The 18332-nt window shown below is 40.7% G+C and overlaps 2 protein-coding genes across 7 annotated transcripts in view; one reads left to right on the top strand and one right to left on the bottom strand.

The window, feature by feature from the left end:
- Positions 1 to 10333, top strand: part of lef1 (lymphoid enhancer-binding factor 1) — a 43786-nt gene extending 33453 nt beyond the window's left edge. Inside the window, exons 9-11 of one of the 6 annotated variants that reach the window (XM_041982466.1) lie at positions 292 to 331; positions 930 to 971; positions 8770 to 10333. In XM_041982466.1, coding sequence (XP_041838400.1) covers positions 292 to 331; positions 930 to 964 — 75 coding nt within the window. In that variant the 3' untranslated portion in view covers positions 965 to 971; positions 8770 to 10333. Of the gene's footprint in view, positions 1 to 282; positions 332 to 929; positions 972 to 8769 lie in introns of all 6 variants that reach the window. The other 5 variants (XM_041982465.1, XM_041982464.1, XM_041982463.1 and 2 more) reach the window with 5 other exon arrangements.
- A 3024-nt stretch (positions 10334 to 13357) lies between these two features.
- hadh (hydroxyacyl-CoA dehydrogenase) lies at positions 13358 to 18165 on the bottom strand. The gene is made up of 8 exons (XM_041982467.1): positions 17981 to 18165; positions 15941 to 16069; positions 15686 to 15843; positions 14678 to 14804; positions 14177 to 14266; positions 13933 to 14005; positions 13734 to 13850; positions 13358 to 13639 (listed from the first exon to the last, which is right to left on the bottom strand). The coding sequence occupies exons 1-8, from the start codon at positions 18095 to 18097 to the stop codon at positions 13521 to 13523; spliced, it is 930 nt and encodes a 309-aa protein (XP_041838401.1). The 5' UTR covers positions 18098 to 18165; the 3' UTR covers positions 13358 to 13520.
- Between the last annotated feature and the right edge of the window lie 167 nt (positions 18166 to 18332).

Below are 18332 nucleotides of genomic sequence, written 5' to 3'. Positions count from 1 at the left end.
AAAAAAACTGACCTCTATTCAGCTAGGAAGGGAACTATAATAATACTAGAAAGTTTTAGTTGTTGTACTTTAAAATAATTTCAGTTTAGGTGAAGCACACTTGTATCAGGCTGGTCCCCTCTCAGTGTTGCAGAGTGTGGTGGAGTCTGGAGTCTGGGGGATGCTGGTTGGATGCCCAGCAGGGGATGAGTGAACATGGCAGTTAGCAGCAGGATATCAGAGTGGTCTAGTGAGCGTGAGTGCTGGAGCCACACTTTATGCGTTCCTCTGTTTATTTTCTAGGGAAAGAAGAAGAAGCGGAAGAGGGAGAAGATGCAGGAATCAACCTCAGGTAAGCAACAGTCTCTGCAACTTTTTCTGTGGTGTGTCTGTTGCATCTTGTAGATGAGAAATCCATCTTTCCATGAAGTGCACGTTATCATCTATAGTCTATTTCTGCAGAACTAATACACACATTGTAAAGCTGTAAAACAAGCAATTTCTTTCAATAAAAACACAGATAAGACAACACTTGTCAGTGATAATCTACAATCTGTATTCTGGTCTGATCTGACTTTATTTATATACTGATCATCCCTTTATCCATTTGTCCTCTACTCATATCTCATCCCTGCTTTCACACATTACACCTACTTTGGGATTAGTCTGTCCATTCTTATGACTACTTACCGATCTTGGGCTTTGCACTATTTGTTTGCCTGCTGCACTACAGTATGTCTTTCTGCTGACCTTGTTTAGCTGCACATTTGAGCCCCCTCTTAGTTCAACTGTAATCCACTGAGAATTACACTTTAAGTAAAAATGTCAGTACTTTTTTTCCTTTTTTTTTCCTTTTTGGTCTGTACACTGTGCAGGCCAGATGGATGGTTGTGATCCATACCATCCAGATACCTCAAAATCTTTTTAAAAAAAGATGCAATTTTCTGCAGGTACAGGCCAGAGAATGAAAACGGCGTACATCTGAGAATATGGTAAGACAAACCCCTCTATGCCCTCCATGTCTGGTCCACTCTAATATATGTCAAGTTTGTTCCTAAACAGCTACACAGTGACTTGAGAGCTTGTGCTTACAGACTAATCCTAAACAGGTCCACACTAACCTTGCCATAGCCATTGTGTCAGCAATGTTTAGGCCTGCTGAGGGATTGTGCATATTTTGCATTTCTCTGTGTGTGTGTGTGTGTGTGTGTAAATGTGCATGTGTATGTACTCCGTGCTGGTTCATTCTATGCATTTCTCGTGTAAGCACTGGATAGATGAAAAGTCAGGGGTTGTGTCAGAGGATTAAGGTTTATTTTTCTTCCACCAAGTGTTAGAAAATTGTCCCAACAAGTACTGTCTTTGAAGAATAAATGCTTGATAAATCAGACAGCTTATCCAAACCTTGTTTTCTTAACATGGACTAAATAATACATCTGAAAACATTTTAACTGGCCCAGAACATTTTTTTAAACTGCTGGTAGAGTCCAGGATGTCGGCTCAGCCCATATGGACTACATGTGTTGTCTTCCTCTGCAGCTTTGTAAAGCATAGTAGGATCCAGCAGCTTTTTGGCAGGAACTTAATGAGATGCTATACCTTAATAAGATTTTATGGTATCTGGGGTCTCAGGGTGTCTATAATGCTCCCATAACAAAGGCACTATGCTGTTTTTTTTCTGATTCATACTGAACGCCAATCCCTTTTAGAACTTTTTTTTTCTGGTGGTAAAGGCAAGTCAATTTTCCTTCTCAATCATTGTTACACTTTTCCGCATCCTCTTGCTTCCATCTCTGCTTCCCTACTCTCTCCCTCCCAGTGAATGTGGTAGCATCCTGTTATTCCGCTCCCTTCCCGCTCCATTCCCTCCTAGTAAAAGCTGGGCAGATGTGACAAATCCAGTCTTGCGTCGAAATCGCCCCAAACCCTACAAAGGTTTTCCACTTGATCGATTCTTGACCCATTGGCTCTCTCTGAACCCAAAATTGCCCCCCCCCCCCCCCCCTTTTCTCTTTTTTTAAAAAGAAGACGAAGAAAAAAAGAACCACAGCCAGTTTTCAAGCGCAGTGAGTGCAAGCGCTAAAAAGCACTTTATCTCTGATCCAATAATTAGCAGCGCCTAGCCGCAGCGGGATGGACACCCTTGCTGATTCTCAGTGACAGCCTTAAACTAATATGCATAATACCAAGGATACTGCCACAACTCCCCAAGCCCTCAATTTATGCAGATCCCAAAGAGCTGGATTGAGGTTAGCTTGCTGTAGACGCCAAAAACATCTTTAAATGAACTCGTTTGTCTATTTCTTTTCATCTGTCCCAGCCTCCACCCCATCTGTCCCTCCCATGTGTAAGAAATCTTTGGAGAAAATTTGTTAATGAGTTGATTTTTTGAAGGAACCTTTTGTGTACAAAGGTTCAAACATTTGCTGCATTACATTTTATTTTTAGCTCTTGTTCACTCATAATGAAGAATACTCAGTCTGAAGTGAAAAGCTTCAGTGTTTAGATGCTGATTAGAGTGGGTGACTTTTTTTTTTTTTTTTTGTTAAATGGCCTCTGCTGTTTTTTTTGCATGTGAGGCAAACCAGGCGGTGAGTTGTGGAACTCTTTGTTATCTTTAGCATGTCAAACAGTGGGTCCGCCACACAGCTGGTTCTCACCACAGAGAAGCAGCTCTCAGAGAAGTCTTCTCTTTGCCTTGTCACTCTATGCCCTGGCTTCTTTTTCTTTTTATGCTGCCACACTTCTTCTCCTTAATTCTCATTTCTGCAGCCCTCTTGATTTTGTCTCTCTCCGTCTAGCTTTCTCTTGTGCTGTTAGCCTTTTGTCTGACTGAGCCCACTGATTCACAGTCTTTGAGATAGTTATCTGGCCGAGACACATGCATGCCCTCGAGGCTTTCTCCCATCATCCCATCAGCCGCTGCACATTTTTTACACAGGGGGGAGACACTCCTAACAAAGATGGCTTTTTAATCTGGCTGGCCAGGGCCACAGACATGCAAACACTTGCCGTGAAACCCTATGAAAGTCATGTTCCTTCACTTTTCCTGATTATACTCTTTAGTTTGCATTGCTTTTTATCCAGTTGTTTGGAAAAAATGGGTTGCATTTTTAAGCATGTGGTCCAGGATATGCAGGATTTGTTTGTAAAATGATGCTTGTGAAAGTCAAGGGTCGTTTCTTACTGCAATTCCTGGTTCAGAAACTTAAAAGAAAATGTTCAAATATTGGTGGCCACTCCCCTCCACCCACACCACCTCCTCATGTCTGTCTTGCTGGTGCCCTGGCTCTGCTCCCTCTGATGTGTGCATCCAGAAGTCAGCTGTCAAAAGTCTTTGATGAGCAAGGAGGGAAGATGGAGGGAGTGTGTGTGTGTGTGTTTGGAGAAAGGGAGGGTAAGAAAAGGGGCCAGTAGAAAATCACTCATTTTCAGGAGTTCTGAGTTTACCCAGTCTCACTCAACTGCCACTCATCCCTTAGTCTTCATTCCTGCTTTCCATCCTCTTTTTTTTTCTACATCTTTATTTGTTGCCTCCCATCCCATCTCCCTCACTCCCAACACATTTCTGTTTCTCTCACACACATTGGAGCAGTCAGCCACACATTCTGGCTGCAATTAGGCAAGATTCAGCGTCTGCCTCTATTTCCTGAGTCGTTTCAATTTGGCACTGAGCCTCTAGGCCACCGCGGCACAGCCCACTGCCTTCACACCCTGCCTTATTAGTGACCTTTGGTAATTGGGGAAGCAATTGCCAAAAAAGTAAAAAAAAAAAGAAAAAAAAAGGAGGAAAAAAGATAAATTGTGGTTTTTGCTCAGAACAGCACACAGGAGATGATAGGATGTTTTAAAACCGTACAGAGGAGGAAAAAAATAGTAAGGCATAAGGCATAGAAGATGGAGCAGAGAAATTTGGGCTTAAATTGGAACGACGCCTTGGCTAATGTTACTGGAGGTAGGAAATGGAATCGGAAATGTTCCTCCCCTCCCCTGACCTCCACAAAGTTTGCTCTGTGAAGAAAAACAACCCTGTCAGCACTTAGTTTAAGGACCTGTAATTTAAGTACATGTATGTGGCTTCAGCTCAGAAGTACCCTAAGTCTCACACACCGATGTGTTTGTCTCGTCCTGGCCTTGCAGCTTTATTTGACACTTTGAGAGAAAGAAGAGGGAGGGGTTGAGCCCTCTTAAAAGTCTGTGTTTGTGAAGGGAGAGTGAGTGGGGGGGGGGTGCAGCTACAGCTCTCCGGTTGTTTAGACTGGGACACGAAATTTGTTTTGATTGAGTCGTGAGCCCATTGTATTGTGGTTTGACCAGCTGCAGTAACAGTATGAGGGTCCAGTCTCATGGCTTTTTGTGATGTCTTCCCTACTTCCTGCCTTTCACTCAGTTCTCCCCTCCCCACTTCACCCCCTCACTCCTGACGCTTCTTCAGGCGCTGCAGGTTTTAGGAAGAGGTGGGGATTCGTGACCTTATAAAATGCTCTTCCCGTGAGATTTTTATCTCTGAATAAAATGCCCCCAGGTAACAGGGCGCAGGCAGGAAGATGACAGTGGCGCTGAGGGAAGCATTGTTTATTTTTCTGCTTCAGTCTGTCACAGCATTATTAAAGAGAGGCAAAACTGGAACCTCTGCTCTTCTTCAATTCATTTTCTGCCTCTTTACACCCAGTTTTTCCTTCTCCTTATCCTGCCCGCTCCTCCGTTCTGATGTTGGATGTGAGTGGCAGCAGAGGCCTTTTGAAGAGGGACCACAGCAGAAGGAACAGTCATTGTGCAAGCTCTTTGATTGTGCCGCACCCCCCACCCCCCACCCAACATCCTCCAGCCTGCAGTGGCTCAGACTGAGCTGTGTGGGGGCACGGGGCCAGACTTCAGCTGCTCGGGCCCCCAGCGACGCTGCCTCAGATGTGGGCGACGGCTCCCGCTAACTCCCCCCTCTTCCCACACTCTCCTGTGTTCCCCTAGTCTCACCCACACATGCCTGAGGTTTGGGCTTTTTGGTGACTACTCCCCACCCCCCACCCCTCCCTTTTTTTTTTTTAAACCACAACCAGACCCCACCCTTCCTCACTCTCTTGTATTTAACACAGGCACTGTTTTTCCTCTCAAAGTTTCAGGCCTTCCAGACTCACTTGTTAGTTCTGATAGCCCCTGCAGAAAAGATACATCCCATGTGTCTGCGTTTTTGATCGGAGGTAAAAAAAAAAAAAAAAAACAGAGTGAGAGAGAGAGAAAATTCAAATTGTTTTCTTTTATGTTGAGAGTCTCAGGAAAATGCTGACAGTGCTCGTGTTTAAAACATCGCCATCTCCTCCAGGTGGATTTCCTTTTTAAACTGTCCATTTTATTTTCTCCTTTTTGTCCCTTAACAGCATCGCTGCCACAGTTTTATTGAGTGAAAACTCCTTTGAAAAGGTGTCACCAAAGCTGGCTGTGCAATCTGGGCTGAAGTCACTGCCAAGACGCTACAGACCACAGGAATTTATTTAGGAATAAACCTCTGAGATGTAGCATCTAATTTTTAAGAGTGTCCCAAGAACTTGTACTTCTGTAAATTTGAGTTATACAGAAATAATCTCAAAGTGCTGGAAACCTGGTAGTTCTACAGGAAGTGAAGATGAGATAATGATGGACATATCTTTATTGGTGGTTGTGTTTCTACCTACATTATTGACATGTAATGATAATCGGGGCATGTAAAATATATTCAAAGACCCAGACATTCACTGATCTTATTTGCTCTTTTTTTTTTTTTTTTTGCCCATAATCATAGAATATCCAACATGTATCAGTTTGTAAATCGTCAATGTGATCTTTTCTACAATGACAAACTTAAGATAAGGAGGGGAAAAAAGGGCACTTGTAGGCATGGAGCTACTATTTTAGACTTGTTCTAGGTTGTACTAAAGTATAATCATCCTTACTTACATTGCTTTGCTCGCATGTTCTCAGTTTCTCTCCCCCTCCTCCCCTCTACTCTCTGCCATGGTAAAATGTCTGCACCCCAGCCTGTGCCGTACGCAACGCTTGGCTTATTTTTAGTGCAATTTGTCAGCAGTGTTTTCCTTTTTAATGGCACCAAAAAAGAAGAAGAAGAAAAAAAAACATGCTCAAAGTAGGGAGTGAGGGGAGCTGAGTTGGTGGATGGGTTGCCGGGATGGAGGCTAGAGGGCTATAAGACGTGTGGAGGCCCCAGCTGCGGGTGCTTTGATTTGTCCTGGGAGGTGAAAGCGGCGATTGAGGCGCGAGGCTGTGCCAGTTATCTTAACCTCCCACACTTCAAAAGCTGGGTGAGAGCTCTCCGACTCCTTCCTCCCTTCCACCCTCCATCATGTAGAGGTGGTGGGGGGGGGCACTAAACCTTCCCTCACTCTCTGAACAGAGGAGCGTTTCATTTCCTGCAAAAAAAAAAAAAAAAAATCCAGCCAGCATTCCTGAGCTCTAATGTAGAAGGAGGTGAGGGGGAGGAGGGGTCAAGTTGCTTCTGAATCCCAGTGTTTGTCGGCTGGACCTTGTGAAGCGCTGGCCTTCTGCCCCCTACATCCAACCACCACACAGCTCTGCTGTTACTACCGACCTTTTTTTTTTTTTTTAAATTTGAACACACACACTCAATCACACATGCGTGCATATATACACTCACTCATGCTCACACTCGCCCGCAGCCCCTCAGTACTCTTCCCCAGGCAGGAAGGTCGGTGCTTTTCATGTCTGCGGTGGGGGAAGGAAAAATGCTCCCCAGGAAACTGGGTGCAGGGCCGGGCGTGCGGGCCTGCTTTGAGATCCCGGGATGAAAAGAAGGAAGGCGGCGGAGGTAAATAAAAGCGACAGGGGCTCTCTCTTGTACTCTGAGCACTGTGTTCCTTTCAGTTTCTGCTCCGTGCTGCTCTGGGGTCAGCTCTCCTCGGGAATGGTGGCCTCTGTCCCGTTCCCTTTTATCCACATGTGGTAAAGCAGTCTGCTGGGTGGTGTGTTTATGTGTGTGGTAAGACTTTCAAGAGTTAAGATGCAGTGAGCAGCAGGACTCGACTGACTTCTCTCCCACAAAAATACACTTGGCATTTCCTCAAGAGAGAAGCAAACTAATATTGTTTCTTTTCCTTGTTTTTAGTCCTCACGAAACATCCATATTTTTAGTCGCAGGAGGCATCTACCCACCTCTGTCTCTGCCTCTCCACTTTGATCACACATTCTATTTGATGCTGCTCGGGTCTAAAATAGCTCTCCTTGGCTTGTCAAAAACTCAAGCTAACTCTGTTATGTTAGCTCTAGCCCGGATCACGGGAGGGAAAAGAACACTTTTGCAGTTTGACAAATAATTTCCCAGCTAGAGAAATGGGGTTGGTTACATGAACGTTCTCTGTACTGGATTCAGATAAAACTTTGGTGTCAACCTGAACCTAAACTGGACTACCTTGTTTTTCCCAAACTCTTTTAGGTTTAACTAACTCTGGGTCAATGTAGTGATCCTCCTGTGCAGAAAGAGAATCTGCTAGTTGTCAAGTTGCCTGTTTGTGTGATAGTTTGTGGTAATTGACTCCATTCCCAAGCGTGCGTTAAGACCGCAGGCTTGTGGAGATTCATCGAAGCTCACTGGGACACATGTGGGTTAGTAAGGCCATCCTGTCTCTCTTGATGTTACAAATTACCCGCATGGCAGAAAGAAACTCAAATTATACATTGAGAGGAGGATTACAAGTATTGGGGACTTTGGAAAAATAAAAACTTCTTGTTTCATCACCTTGCTAATTAGCTTTAAAGCTAATTAGCTGCAAATTAGCTGTGGCAGTAGTTGGGATTGTCTCCTCCAACCTTCTACGTAGAACATATGGGCTGTCGGACATCACGTCTCTGAGACTATTAGTAGTACTGGCAAATTTTGCTCATGATTTGTCTCATTACACCAAAAATATCTTATGGGGCAACTTTAAAGGTCGCTTTTGTCTTTTTTTTTTTTTCTTTTTTAGAGTTTGTTGGTTGTGAAGACAGCCTTCATATTTACCCCTTCCAACAGCCAGAGCAGTGTGGTGCAGTTGGTTGTGATGAGCTGTTGGATCTACTCACCTCTGAACTCTGTTCTGAAATGGCATCAAAAGGGTGTAACAAGTGTGGGTCAAACATACTGTGTGTTGGCATTTCTTTGACGTGGGACTTTTTTTTTTCCTTGCTACCTACAGGTCTTTTAAAAATGTGTATTTAAGAGCTCAAGATGGCAAAATGTGGGTTATTCAGACAAACCCAGAATTTCCGTTTTATTGTTTTCCCATCGCCCACCTGCAGCACAAGCTTAAATGTCAACCTGAAGCTGCACAATTGGGTGAGATAGCGAGAGGAGGAATGAGCAAAGAAGGGAGCAGTGCTGCTAGCTGGGTCACAGCAACCCTACATGAACAACATCAAAGCCAGGCCGGCCCACATCCTGTCGCTGACCTATAACCCCGCCGTAGTTCAGTGCAGGGCTCAAAATTGCTGTGAAGGCTTTTATTCAATCAGCTGTAGTACTAAAGAAAAAAAAAAAAAAAACTAATGATTGATTATGTAGATGGAATAGACTGATAATTTGCCTCTCCTTGGAGCAGGGAAGCATGCATGCATGGTGAGATACTTCCCAGTTACTCTGAGTCATCGTCACATGTCTGAGTTTGGTTTAACTGAATGTGAAGAATGTTTTGATGTGTGTTGTTTCAGATGCAGCAGTTTTTTCCTTTGTGAACAAATGCTGTTACATTAGTTATCGTGATTAAATTTTCTTTTTTTCTTTTTTTTCTTTTTTTTAACCCCCTCCAGGAGGAAAACGGAACAGTTTCTCCACATGCAAAGCAAAGGCAGCAGCTACGGGCCCTCTGCTTGAGATGGAGGCCTGTTAGATTCCATGAAGACCCTTAAAATCTCCAAACTGAAGCCTCCTGTTCTCAGCGGACCCTCCCCACCCCAGCCAACTTCCCACTTACCCCGTCTAACCGTTACTCCCTTGTCCTCCAAACAATCATACCTTACCACCATCACAAAAAAAACACTTCCCTGTTTGACCCAGCTCCTTCCCCCAAAAAGGCACCTACTGTAAAGACACTGAACTGAACAAGACAATCATGATTACTAGGAGCACCCTCACGCGACCTCGCCTATCTCCACCCAGAAAACATCAGTTCCAACATCTGTGTTTCGTCAGTTTCCTTAAAATATCAGCTTTACTGCAATCCCAGGCACTGCACTGAAAAACAGCAGCAATTGTGATGTGTGCACAGACTTCTTCCCTGCACTGCCCAAACACTCCCGACACCTGTCACTAAGTTATTCTAAGTTATTTGTCACCTGTTCCTTTTGTATAGTCCACTAGGCTCAAATTCACTCCCTCAACACTCCCCTACCCCTCCCCCCACCCCCTTTCTCTATCTCTCACTGGATTTTTAAGACCATCTGGGGTTTCACCCGACCGACCAAACACCTCTTTTTTAGACTGCACTAAGGAAGATGGAGGGATCTCATCTTGTCAAAGAAACGTCCTCAAGATGCCATTTTAATTTGCTGTTGACCAAGTTGGTGCAAAAAAGTATCAACGTTTTGATTTGTGTTTAATTTTAGACTGAATTTTGTTTGATTTCTTTTTTCTTTTTTTAAATCTTGAACCCTTGTTTCAACTTCTTGGTGTATATTTTAGTGATATTTTGTTTTTCTTTTTTTATATAGTGGTATATATGAAAATAAGCTTTGGACACAGGAAAGCCATTTTTCTTGTTGAAGCGTCTTGCAGAAAATTGAAACTTAAGGCTTCTTTTGATAACTATTTGTAACAAATAGTGACCTCGAGTCTTGCTCAGATGTAAAATAATGCTCAGTATGTGTACTTTTTAAAAAAAAAAAAAAAAAAAAAACTGTCAGGATTTGTCAATTTTCTTGGTATTTTTGCAGGCTACATTAGGACAAGGGCGAGAGTGACAGCTCAGAGGCCTATATTTTATTGTTCTGAAACATGACAAATGAAGCAGATATATATATTTACCCCAGCACTTGACAGTTTTTCTTTTCTTGCAATGGACCTTTGTCTTTTCTCTCTGGTAGCTAATAGTGTGGTCTTTAGCCATGTTGTTTATTCCATGCAAACATCTCTGTAACATTTTGATTTAATGCTCTATTTTAGTATTACTTGATGAATTCCTTTTTTTTTATTATTATTATTATCATCATATTTTGGGTCACTGTCATCTTGGTATAGCATTTTGCTTCCCAAGTGGTCATATTTGAATTGTTTCAATATGTTTTTGTTTTTTTAAAGAAAAATAAAAAGGCACCATTGGCTCATTTGATTGCTTGTGTGGTGGAAAGACCAGAGCTAGATGTGCCACATGTAAAAGTCTTCTGTGTCATCCTTGGAGATTACAGTCAAGTATCTGTTGGCAGGAATGACTTGTGGTGGTGTAACACTGGTACAACATCTTTTTTGTGGAAAACTTAAATGTGCTGACAAGCAAAGCACAAAATGCATCTTTATAGTTTAATATCGGTGAGCATGTAAAGACAAACTTGCAGCATCAGAGCATAAAAACCTTTTCTAAATGAATCTTTCCTCCTGTCTAAAAGAACAACAACAAAAAAAGAACACTTAAGAAAAATGCTGATTAAAGAGTCATGTTTGGAAAAAAAAAAAAAAAACTAAAGGTAATACTCAATCTAGAGCTTGAATTATTTTGTTCTATTTCTGATAAAAAGGCGCCACCTTGTGGTCACGTTGATGTAACAGGAATAAAGCGTTCATGAAAGCTCCTGAAACATAATTAATTCTATTTATTCAAGCAATTCTCAGTACCAAAAAAACAAAATTAAATGTTTTTGTCAAAGTATTTAACAATCTGATTCGGCGTCTGTTTGGATAAAACAAACAAAATGTCCATTAAATGTGAACAGAAGTAGCTAGGATTTATTTATAATGTTATTAAAGGTCAGCTATTAGTATAAAGGCTGCTTTTTACTTTGATGTATTCCACTGATTGTGAGATCAAATGGATTTTTTTTAGTTTCATTATGCTGACTGGTGCATGAGCAACAGAGGACTCTTTTCATGTACGCCTCTGCCAAAGGGCAAAGTTTCTAAAGGCTTAAGTTAAAAGTTGAACATTGATTTGCACAATTTGTTTGGAGGCAATTGTTTTCCAATATACAGCTAAAAACCTCAAGCAAACATACATAGAGAATGGACTCTTCTGTGATGTACAAGACATTTTGTGTTTAAAAATTCAACTTTCACAATGAAAAATATTGGCAGATTTTAAATTTAAAGGAGCAGAGTGTAATCTGATTCATTTTTAACAGTAACTGCAAACTGGATAACAAAACATAGGTTCAGAATATATGCTTTTTTAAATTTTTTAGACATGAAATTAAACATATTTTATTAATCACTAATGTGAAATTAAGTCATGATGTTATAAAACTCATTCTTCATAATGAGCATTATTTGCATTGGGCAGGATAGACCTCTATGCTCTTTGTTGCAACTAGGCTGAAGAAGCCTCTGACTGAATACAGTTCGTTTATTCACTTAACATTTAAAAGAAAACCTTTTCTGCTTTTAATTTTTGAAAAAAAAATAATAATAAAAACATAGAAATCAAGTTTGGTTTCTGTTTTCCTGCCATGCTCATCTTGAAACCACAATACAGAAAACTCCTCCCTCTTACAAAAGCAATAAGGCCAACATTACCTTGGACTGGGTCATTAATGCTCAACTTCAAAACCAGAAACAGCACAGCCACAAACAGTTAGGCCCAGAAATATTTGTACAGTAAAACAATTTTCATAATTTGGGCTCTGCATGCCACCACATTGGGTTTAAAATGAAACAACTGAGATGTAACTGAAGTGTAGACTTTCAGGTTTAATTCAAGTAGTTGGGAAAAAATCGGATATCCTATGAAGCATTTAGGAATTGCAACCATTTTTATGTGAAATGTCCTCATTCCAGGGACTCAAAAGTAAACCGATAATTAACATTACTGTAAATAAAATGTTCATCTTTAATACTTTGTTGAGAATCCTTTACAGACAATGACTGCCTGAAGTCTGGAACCCATGTACATGATCAAACTTTCTTCCTCTGTGATTTATTGTCTGACCTTTACTGCAGCTGTCTTCAGTCGTTGCCTGTTTGTGGGTCTTTCAGCCTTAAGTTTTGTCTTAAGCAAGTGAAATTCATGGTCAATTGTATTGCGATCTGATGGCTGACTCAGCTATGGCAGAATATTCCCCTTCTTTCCCTTAAAAAAATTCTCGTGTATTTTTTCTCCGTATGTTTTGGATCATTGTTCACCTGTACTCTGACGTGACATCCAATCAACTTTGCTGAATGTGAGCAGAAAGTTAATCCCTATAACGTTAGATTCCAACTGGCTACTTCTGTCTGCTATCACATCATCAATAAACACCAGTGATCCAGAGCTGCTGGAAGCCATGGATGCCCATACCATCTAACTGCTTCCACCATGTTTTACAGAAGATGTAGTGTATGTTGGACCATGAGCCGTTCCAAACCTTCTCCATAGTTATATCTTCCTATCATTCTGGTACTGGTTGTTAGTTTCTTCTGTCCATAGAATGCTGCTCCAGAACTGAGGACCCTTCAAACAAGCACCTCTGTTGTTATCCATGGATGTCCAGACTATTTACCTGTTTTAATGATGGATTAATGAGGGTACAGTCCATTAAATAGCTTTAGATTTAACTGTCCAATTAGTTTTGGTACCTTAAAAAAGAGGCAGCTACATATTAAAAAGCTGTAATTCCTAAAGCTTTACTCCAATTTGGATGCATACAGTTAATTTTTACTTGTGTGGACTGCAACACACCAGGAAGGAATAAACAAATGTAGTACTTTGCACGTGCAGCATGTTTTGCATAGGCAGTTTAATTTATTGAGATTTGGGTAAAAATATCCCCAACTTCAATAAAAATTTATTTAATCACACATTTGTGGTTGAGAAGAGGTTTCCTGTTTAGACTGTGTAGAAAACATTATGCTAAACTTTTCTGCAAAAATCTGAGTATTAAGCAGCAACAAACCTTCAGTCTAGCTAATAACTCTTAAGTTTACTTTCCTCTAAGATGTTTTCAGTTTCTTCACACACATGGAAACTCTGTGGCTGAGCTGCTGATGGGAGCATCAAGTTTGAGGGTTCTCTGTAGATTCTTGGCCACAAGCAACCTCTGTCACTTTGTCTTCGGTTGTCAGCTGATACTTGACACCACATATATCAACAAAAACATTTTGTGGAGAGCAGAACTGCCTACTTCGAACAAAATGTGCCAGATCACACTCACAAAATTGAAACGCATCTGTTATCTTCTTCATATCTATAAGCATCAGATCAAAAAGCACAAGACGCAAGTAAAATCTGTTTATTCAGATTAGAATTCAGACATTCATGCGTCTTTCGGTGGATGTCAGCAAGGAAATGGACTGAGAGAAAAAGTTGATGTGACAGGCACTTTGCTAGTTTTTTCTTTCCCTGATGTGTTGAACATGAAGGCTACACAGCCACAAGCAATTACTTGTACTTGTAGAATCCCTCTCCAGTCTTTTTGCCATATTTGCCCTCTGCAACCAGCTTGTTCAGCAGTTCACTCTGTGCAAACAGTGGGTTGTCAGGTTCTGCTGCACTCCAACCTGAAAATGGACATAAGGGGGGAAAAATTTATGCCCCACTCAGAGTAGTTCTGCTTCTTTTCACATTCATATTATCCACAATGTTTTTACTCACCATCTATGATGAACTTCACTGTGTCCAGTCCTACATAGTCAGAAAGCTCAAAGGGTCCCATGGGATAACCAGCACCAAGTTTCATGGCAATATCGATGTCTTCTTTGGATCCATGGCCTGGAGAAGAAAACAGAAGAACAGAACTGAAGCCATGCAAATACTATTAAAGGATACAGAATTAAATAAAAGATACACTCACCTCTCTCATGCAAACGGAGGGCCTCCATCATGTAAGGAACTAGGAGACGGTTTACAATGAATCCGGGTGTATCCTGATTGGAATAGATAATGTTAGCTGGATAGTGATGGGAGATGATGCGTAAAGTCTTTTTGAAGTTGGATTCATCACTATAAACAGACTTATGAAGCTGCCTGTTGTGTCATGACTTGTAACTCTGACTGTCTTTATAGCCATAAAAATCCCACCCACCCACACAGCTCACCTTGCAGGACACTGGTGTTTTTCCAAGTGCTTTGCTGAAGTTTAGGAGGGAATCGAAAGTTTCTTGGCTCGTTGCTGAGGTTCCGATGACCTACAGAAGATTAACAAAGTTTTTAAACAAATATTTAAACCCAGGAGACCTCAAACAGCATTTGTGTGTTTTACCTTTTAGACTTAAATCAAAGGAAACTTGGACTCAATTTTAGGACTTGTACAGATGAACACAAGGGCAAAGTTAATAATTTACACAAAAGATCACCATAATACCTTTTGTGGAGATTTTGAACCTCCCATAGAGTCTGCCTGCACCATATAAAACACACCCACCATTGACTTAATTAGGTACACCAGTTCAATTACTTGTTAACACAAACGGCTAATCAGTCAATCACAAGGCAGCAACTCACAAAGAATTAAGGCAGTTATGAAGGCAAAAGGGGGTCGAATAGGGCCGGTGAGCATACCGAAAAAATGTATTCCACATGTGTTTTTTTAACTTTACCTCTACAAGCTTCATCATAGGGACGGGGTTGAAGAAGTGAAGGCCACCAAATCTGTCCAGCCTGCTGGTGGAGCTGGCGATGTCAGTAATGGGTAGGGAGGATGTGTTGCTGGCGAAGATGGTGTGTCTGCAACGGAGAGTAGAGAAAAACTGTAAAAAGGATGGCAGTAAATAATTAAGCAGATTTTTTTATGTCTAATGTAATAAAGTGGGGCAAGTTTGTGAAGGATGTAGGATGTTCAATACGTCTGCATTAACGGGACCCACACATCAGATTGTCACACAAGTCCTAAAGAACACTACTAAATGAATTATGTTTACACAGGCATACATATCTAATATAAATATATTATAAATTATTAATAACATTAGAAATTTTTTCTTTTCAGCATCTTCTGTGGCTCCATTACACAGTGATGACTATAATGTAATGTTTCTAGTTTAAAATAACAATAATAATTTTACTTTATTAATCCTGATTGGGATAGTCAGCTCTGTATCTGACCAGTCTCTAAATGTACTAGACAGCAGTGGGTTGCCATGTTTTGGTACACGGGGAGAAGTTGTGGGGGATTAAGGGCCTTGCTCAAGGGCCCATAGTGGTTCACCTGTGTTGGCACTCAGGGGGTTTGAACCTGGGTTTTCCAGACCCAAGCCCAGTCAGCTGTGTACATCAGCATGAAGGAATTTCAGAGTTTTCCTCTGTACAAAAACAGGTTGTCGATTCATTGCCTCACATCACTTGCTTGATTTCAGCAAGTATTTCTGCTGGATTGAGATCCGACCTTTGACTTGGTCACTGATGAACATTAACTTTATTCTTCAACCACACTCACGTGTGAGCTCAGGAAATTCAGTTGAAGCTGATTCAGTCATCTGAAAAGAACTATGTTTTAGAGAACACCCAGACCACATGGCCATCTGTGCATGCTTCGTACCAAACACCTGCCACAAAGTGAGCATCCACTTCTAATCTGACATCTTCAACAGAACCGAGGCAGTGCTTACGCTGGTGCCAGCTTGTCAAGCCGACCAAAAATATCCTGTTTGATTTTTAGATTTTCCACAATGGCTTCCAGCACGAGGTCTGAGGTCTGAACTGCGGCTCCAGCATCCGTGGCGGTCGACACGTTCTTCAGGACTTTCTGGACGAATTCTTCACCTGCCTGGACAAAAACCAAAACTCATCATTCCCCATTAACACATTTATCACCATTACCGATGTGGCTGCCTGTTTTCCTCTGTAGATCTACACCATCTCACCTCTGGCTTATCAGCAAACTTCTTCTTCACCACTCTCTTAAGGCTTCCTTCGATCCCTTTGACAGACTTCTTTAGGATGTCATCGGACGTGTCCACCAGCGTCACCATGTGGCCAGTTGATGCAGCAACCTAATGGACAGAGGTTTAAAACAACTTAAAGCCAGTAAACATAAGCTGTGTACTTTTGAATATATTCATAGGTTTTTGGACAACAGTAACGGTGTGTTCTGAAATTAGGAATTACATGTTCGTCTATCTGTTCTCTCAGAGATCACAATACAAAAGTGCCCCCAAAAACTTCATGAAACAAAATGAAAAAGAAAAAAAAGCATATCAAAAGATTAATTATAGTTAAGATTGTATTAAATAATCTATCAAGTGAATGTCTAACAATATTCTCCAAAAATCTAGCAATCAAAGTTGTTTCCTTGGTTTCTGTAAACACAGTCAGTCTGTTTACATGATCCTGATTAAATAATAGCTTGGTCAACTATATTTCTGAAGGTCAATACTCCATCTCCAGTGTATGATAGATGCAGTTATCATACGTCAAATAAGTCAGCAAGTTCAAACGAAGTGGTAAAAAAAAAAAATACAAAACAAAAAACTGAATAACAAAAACACGTTTTCCTAACGCAGTCAGACTTCACCTCTGTCCAGTTTTCTCTGAATGTGCTAACAAATCCTCACTTATCATACACTGCTGCAGTTTATTATCACTTTTGAACAAAGTCAATTATTCCAGTGCAAGCACATGTACACAATGAAATGTTCAACAACAGTTTACTATAATCCTGGCAGGAAGGATGTCTGTTTTCATACCACTAAAACCATTCTACTCCATCCAAATGGGACAAGCAGCACCATTACAGTCAAGTACAACAAGAGAAATCTACTGCGTATCACAGGTCACACAGAAATTAAATCACATGAATATTTAGGATTTTTTTTACAAATCAGAGTAACTGAACAATATTATTGGAGTCTTAAGCACTTTATTTATTCTTTATATGTCTGACAGAGTTGAAAGAAATGACGTCATGAAGTTAATGATAGTAATTTTCCTTATTTTTCCTTCCTTCCTTATCGGAAAAATCTGTTAAATGTTTTCACCAAGATCATCTCTCAATCAGCATCCATGGACTTTATCCATATTCTCCATAAGAACCCAGTTTTATGAACTCGCCCTTATCATAAGAAAGTTTAGTAACAGATCAACGAGCTATAAAGAGGATGGCGTCTCTCAAGTTTAGCATGTTTTGAGAAGGTATACACCAATAGATTTCATAATGTAAAATATGGATTCCTTTGTGTGTGTGGTTTTTTTTCTTCTACATGAACACAACTTTAGACCAGTTTGTTTGTATTTCTTCATGTTTGTTCTTCCTTCAGACAAGTTTTGGTAGTCCACATATAGCCACACACCCACCCACCCACCCACCCACACACACACACACACACACACACACACACACACACACACACACATATATATATATATATATCATATCCATTAATAAGATCATGCAGAAAATGTATGTTTCTGTTATAGAACAGACAATAAAGTTACCTATCTAAGGGTGGTGGTGAGGTCTTCCTGATATCTTGCCCCACACATATAAGTTAAAAAAGGTGTTGGAAAAATTACAATCTTCTTTTTTAGATGTTATATTCTCTGGATGGAAAAGTTTTAACCGTTAGGAGGCTGACAAGTGTCTTTTTTTTTTTTTTTTTACTAATTCTAAAACATATAATTTGGTGTACACTATTACATAACTAGCCTACAATAAGAGTTGCGAGCTTTCTTTCATGACCCATAAAAAAGAAACCAAAAAAAAAAAAAAAAAAAAACCCTAGAAATAAATTTAAAATGTGCAATTAATTCATCCCATCTCCCGGAGCCGAGTTGTAAGTTTGAAGCTGGATACAAACAGCACTAGAACTACTCTGATTTAAAGGTGGAACTTAAACCACCAACTTTGGAAAAAATGCTGTTGTCTATAAAGAGGCTAACACGTCTCAGATCATATTGTAGCTTACTTGTGCAATTCCTGCACCCATCTGTCCACCTCCGATGATCGTAACCTGTTTGATGACAACATTTCTGACAGCCGAGGACGAGAACCTCCTGACGAGCTGGTGAGCGTAGAAAGCCATAATTTGCGGAAGAACCCCGAGCCGATGAAGGACACGCTGAACGGGGTGACCAGTCACGTGACCCTGCAGGCGACACTGCTTGGATTTCTTCGTCTTTCTGTAGTTGGGATCCAGTTTTCTGGTGCATTACCGCCACCTTCTGCTCTGGTGCTCCCCCAAAGGCTTTCTATTTATTTTTTCTTCTAGTAGAGTGTATTGAAAAAAATAGGTTTTAAAGAAAATACAGAAAATGTAG

The sequence above is a fragment of the Melanotaenia boesemani genome, chromosome 4 (genome assembly GCF_017639745.1).
Source record: "Melanotaenia boesemani isolate fMelBoe1 chromosome 4, fMelBoe1.pri, whole genome shotgun sequence".
NCBI classification, from domain to species: Eukaryota; Metazoa; Chordata; class Actinopteri; order Atheriniformes; family Melanotaeniidae; genus Melanotaenia; species Melanotaenia boesemani.
The sequence above is the reverse complement of the archived record's forward strand: the minus strand, read 5'-3'. Positions and strand labels throughout refer to the sequence as shown.

What these genes read in the sequence shown, in the direction of transcription:
- hadh (XM_041982467.1), bottom strand. Translation starts at nt 18,097, where the DNA reads ATGGCTTTCTACGCTCACCAGCTCGTCAGGAGGTTCTCGTCCTCGGCT. An exon ending in AAACACCAGTGTCCTGCAAG is followed by an intron (nt 14,006 to 14,176) that starts GTGAGCTGTGTG and finishes TATTCCAATCAG; the next exon opens with GATACACCCGGATTCATTGT. An exon ending in CCTCCGTTTGCATGAGAGAG is followed by an intron (nt 13,851 to 13,932) that starts GTGAGTGTATCT and finishes TTTCTTCTCCAG; the next exon opens with GCCATGGATCCAAAGAAGAC.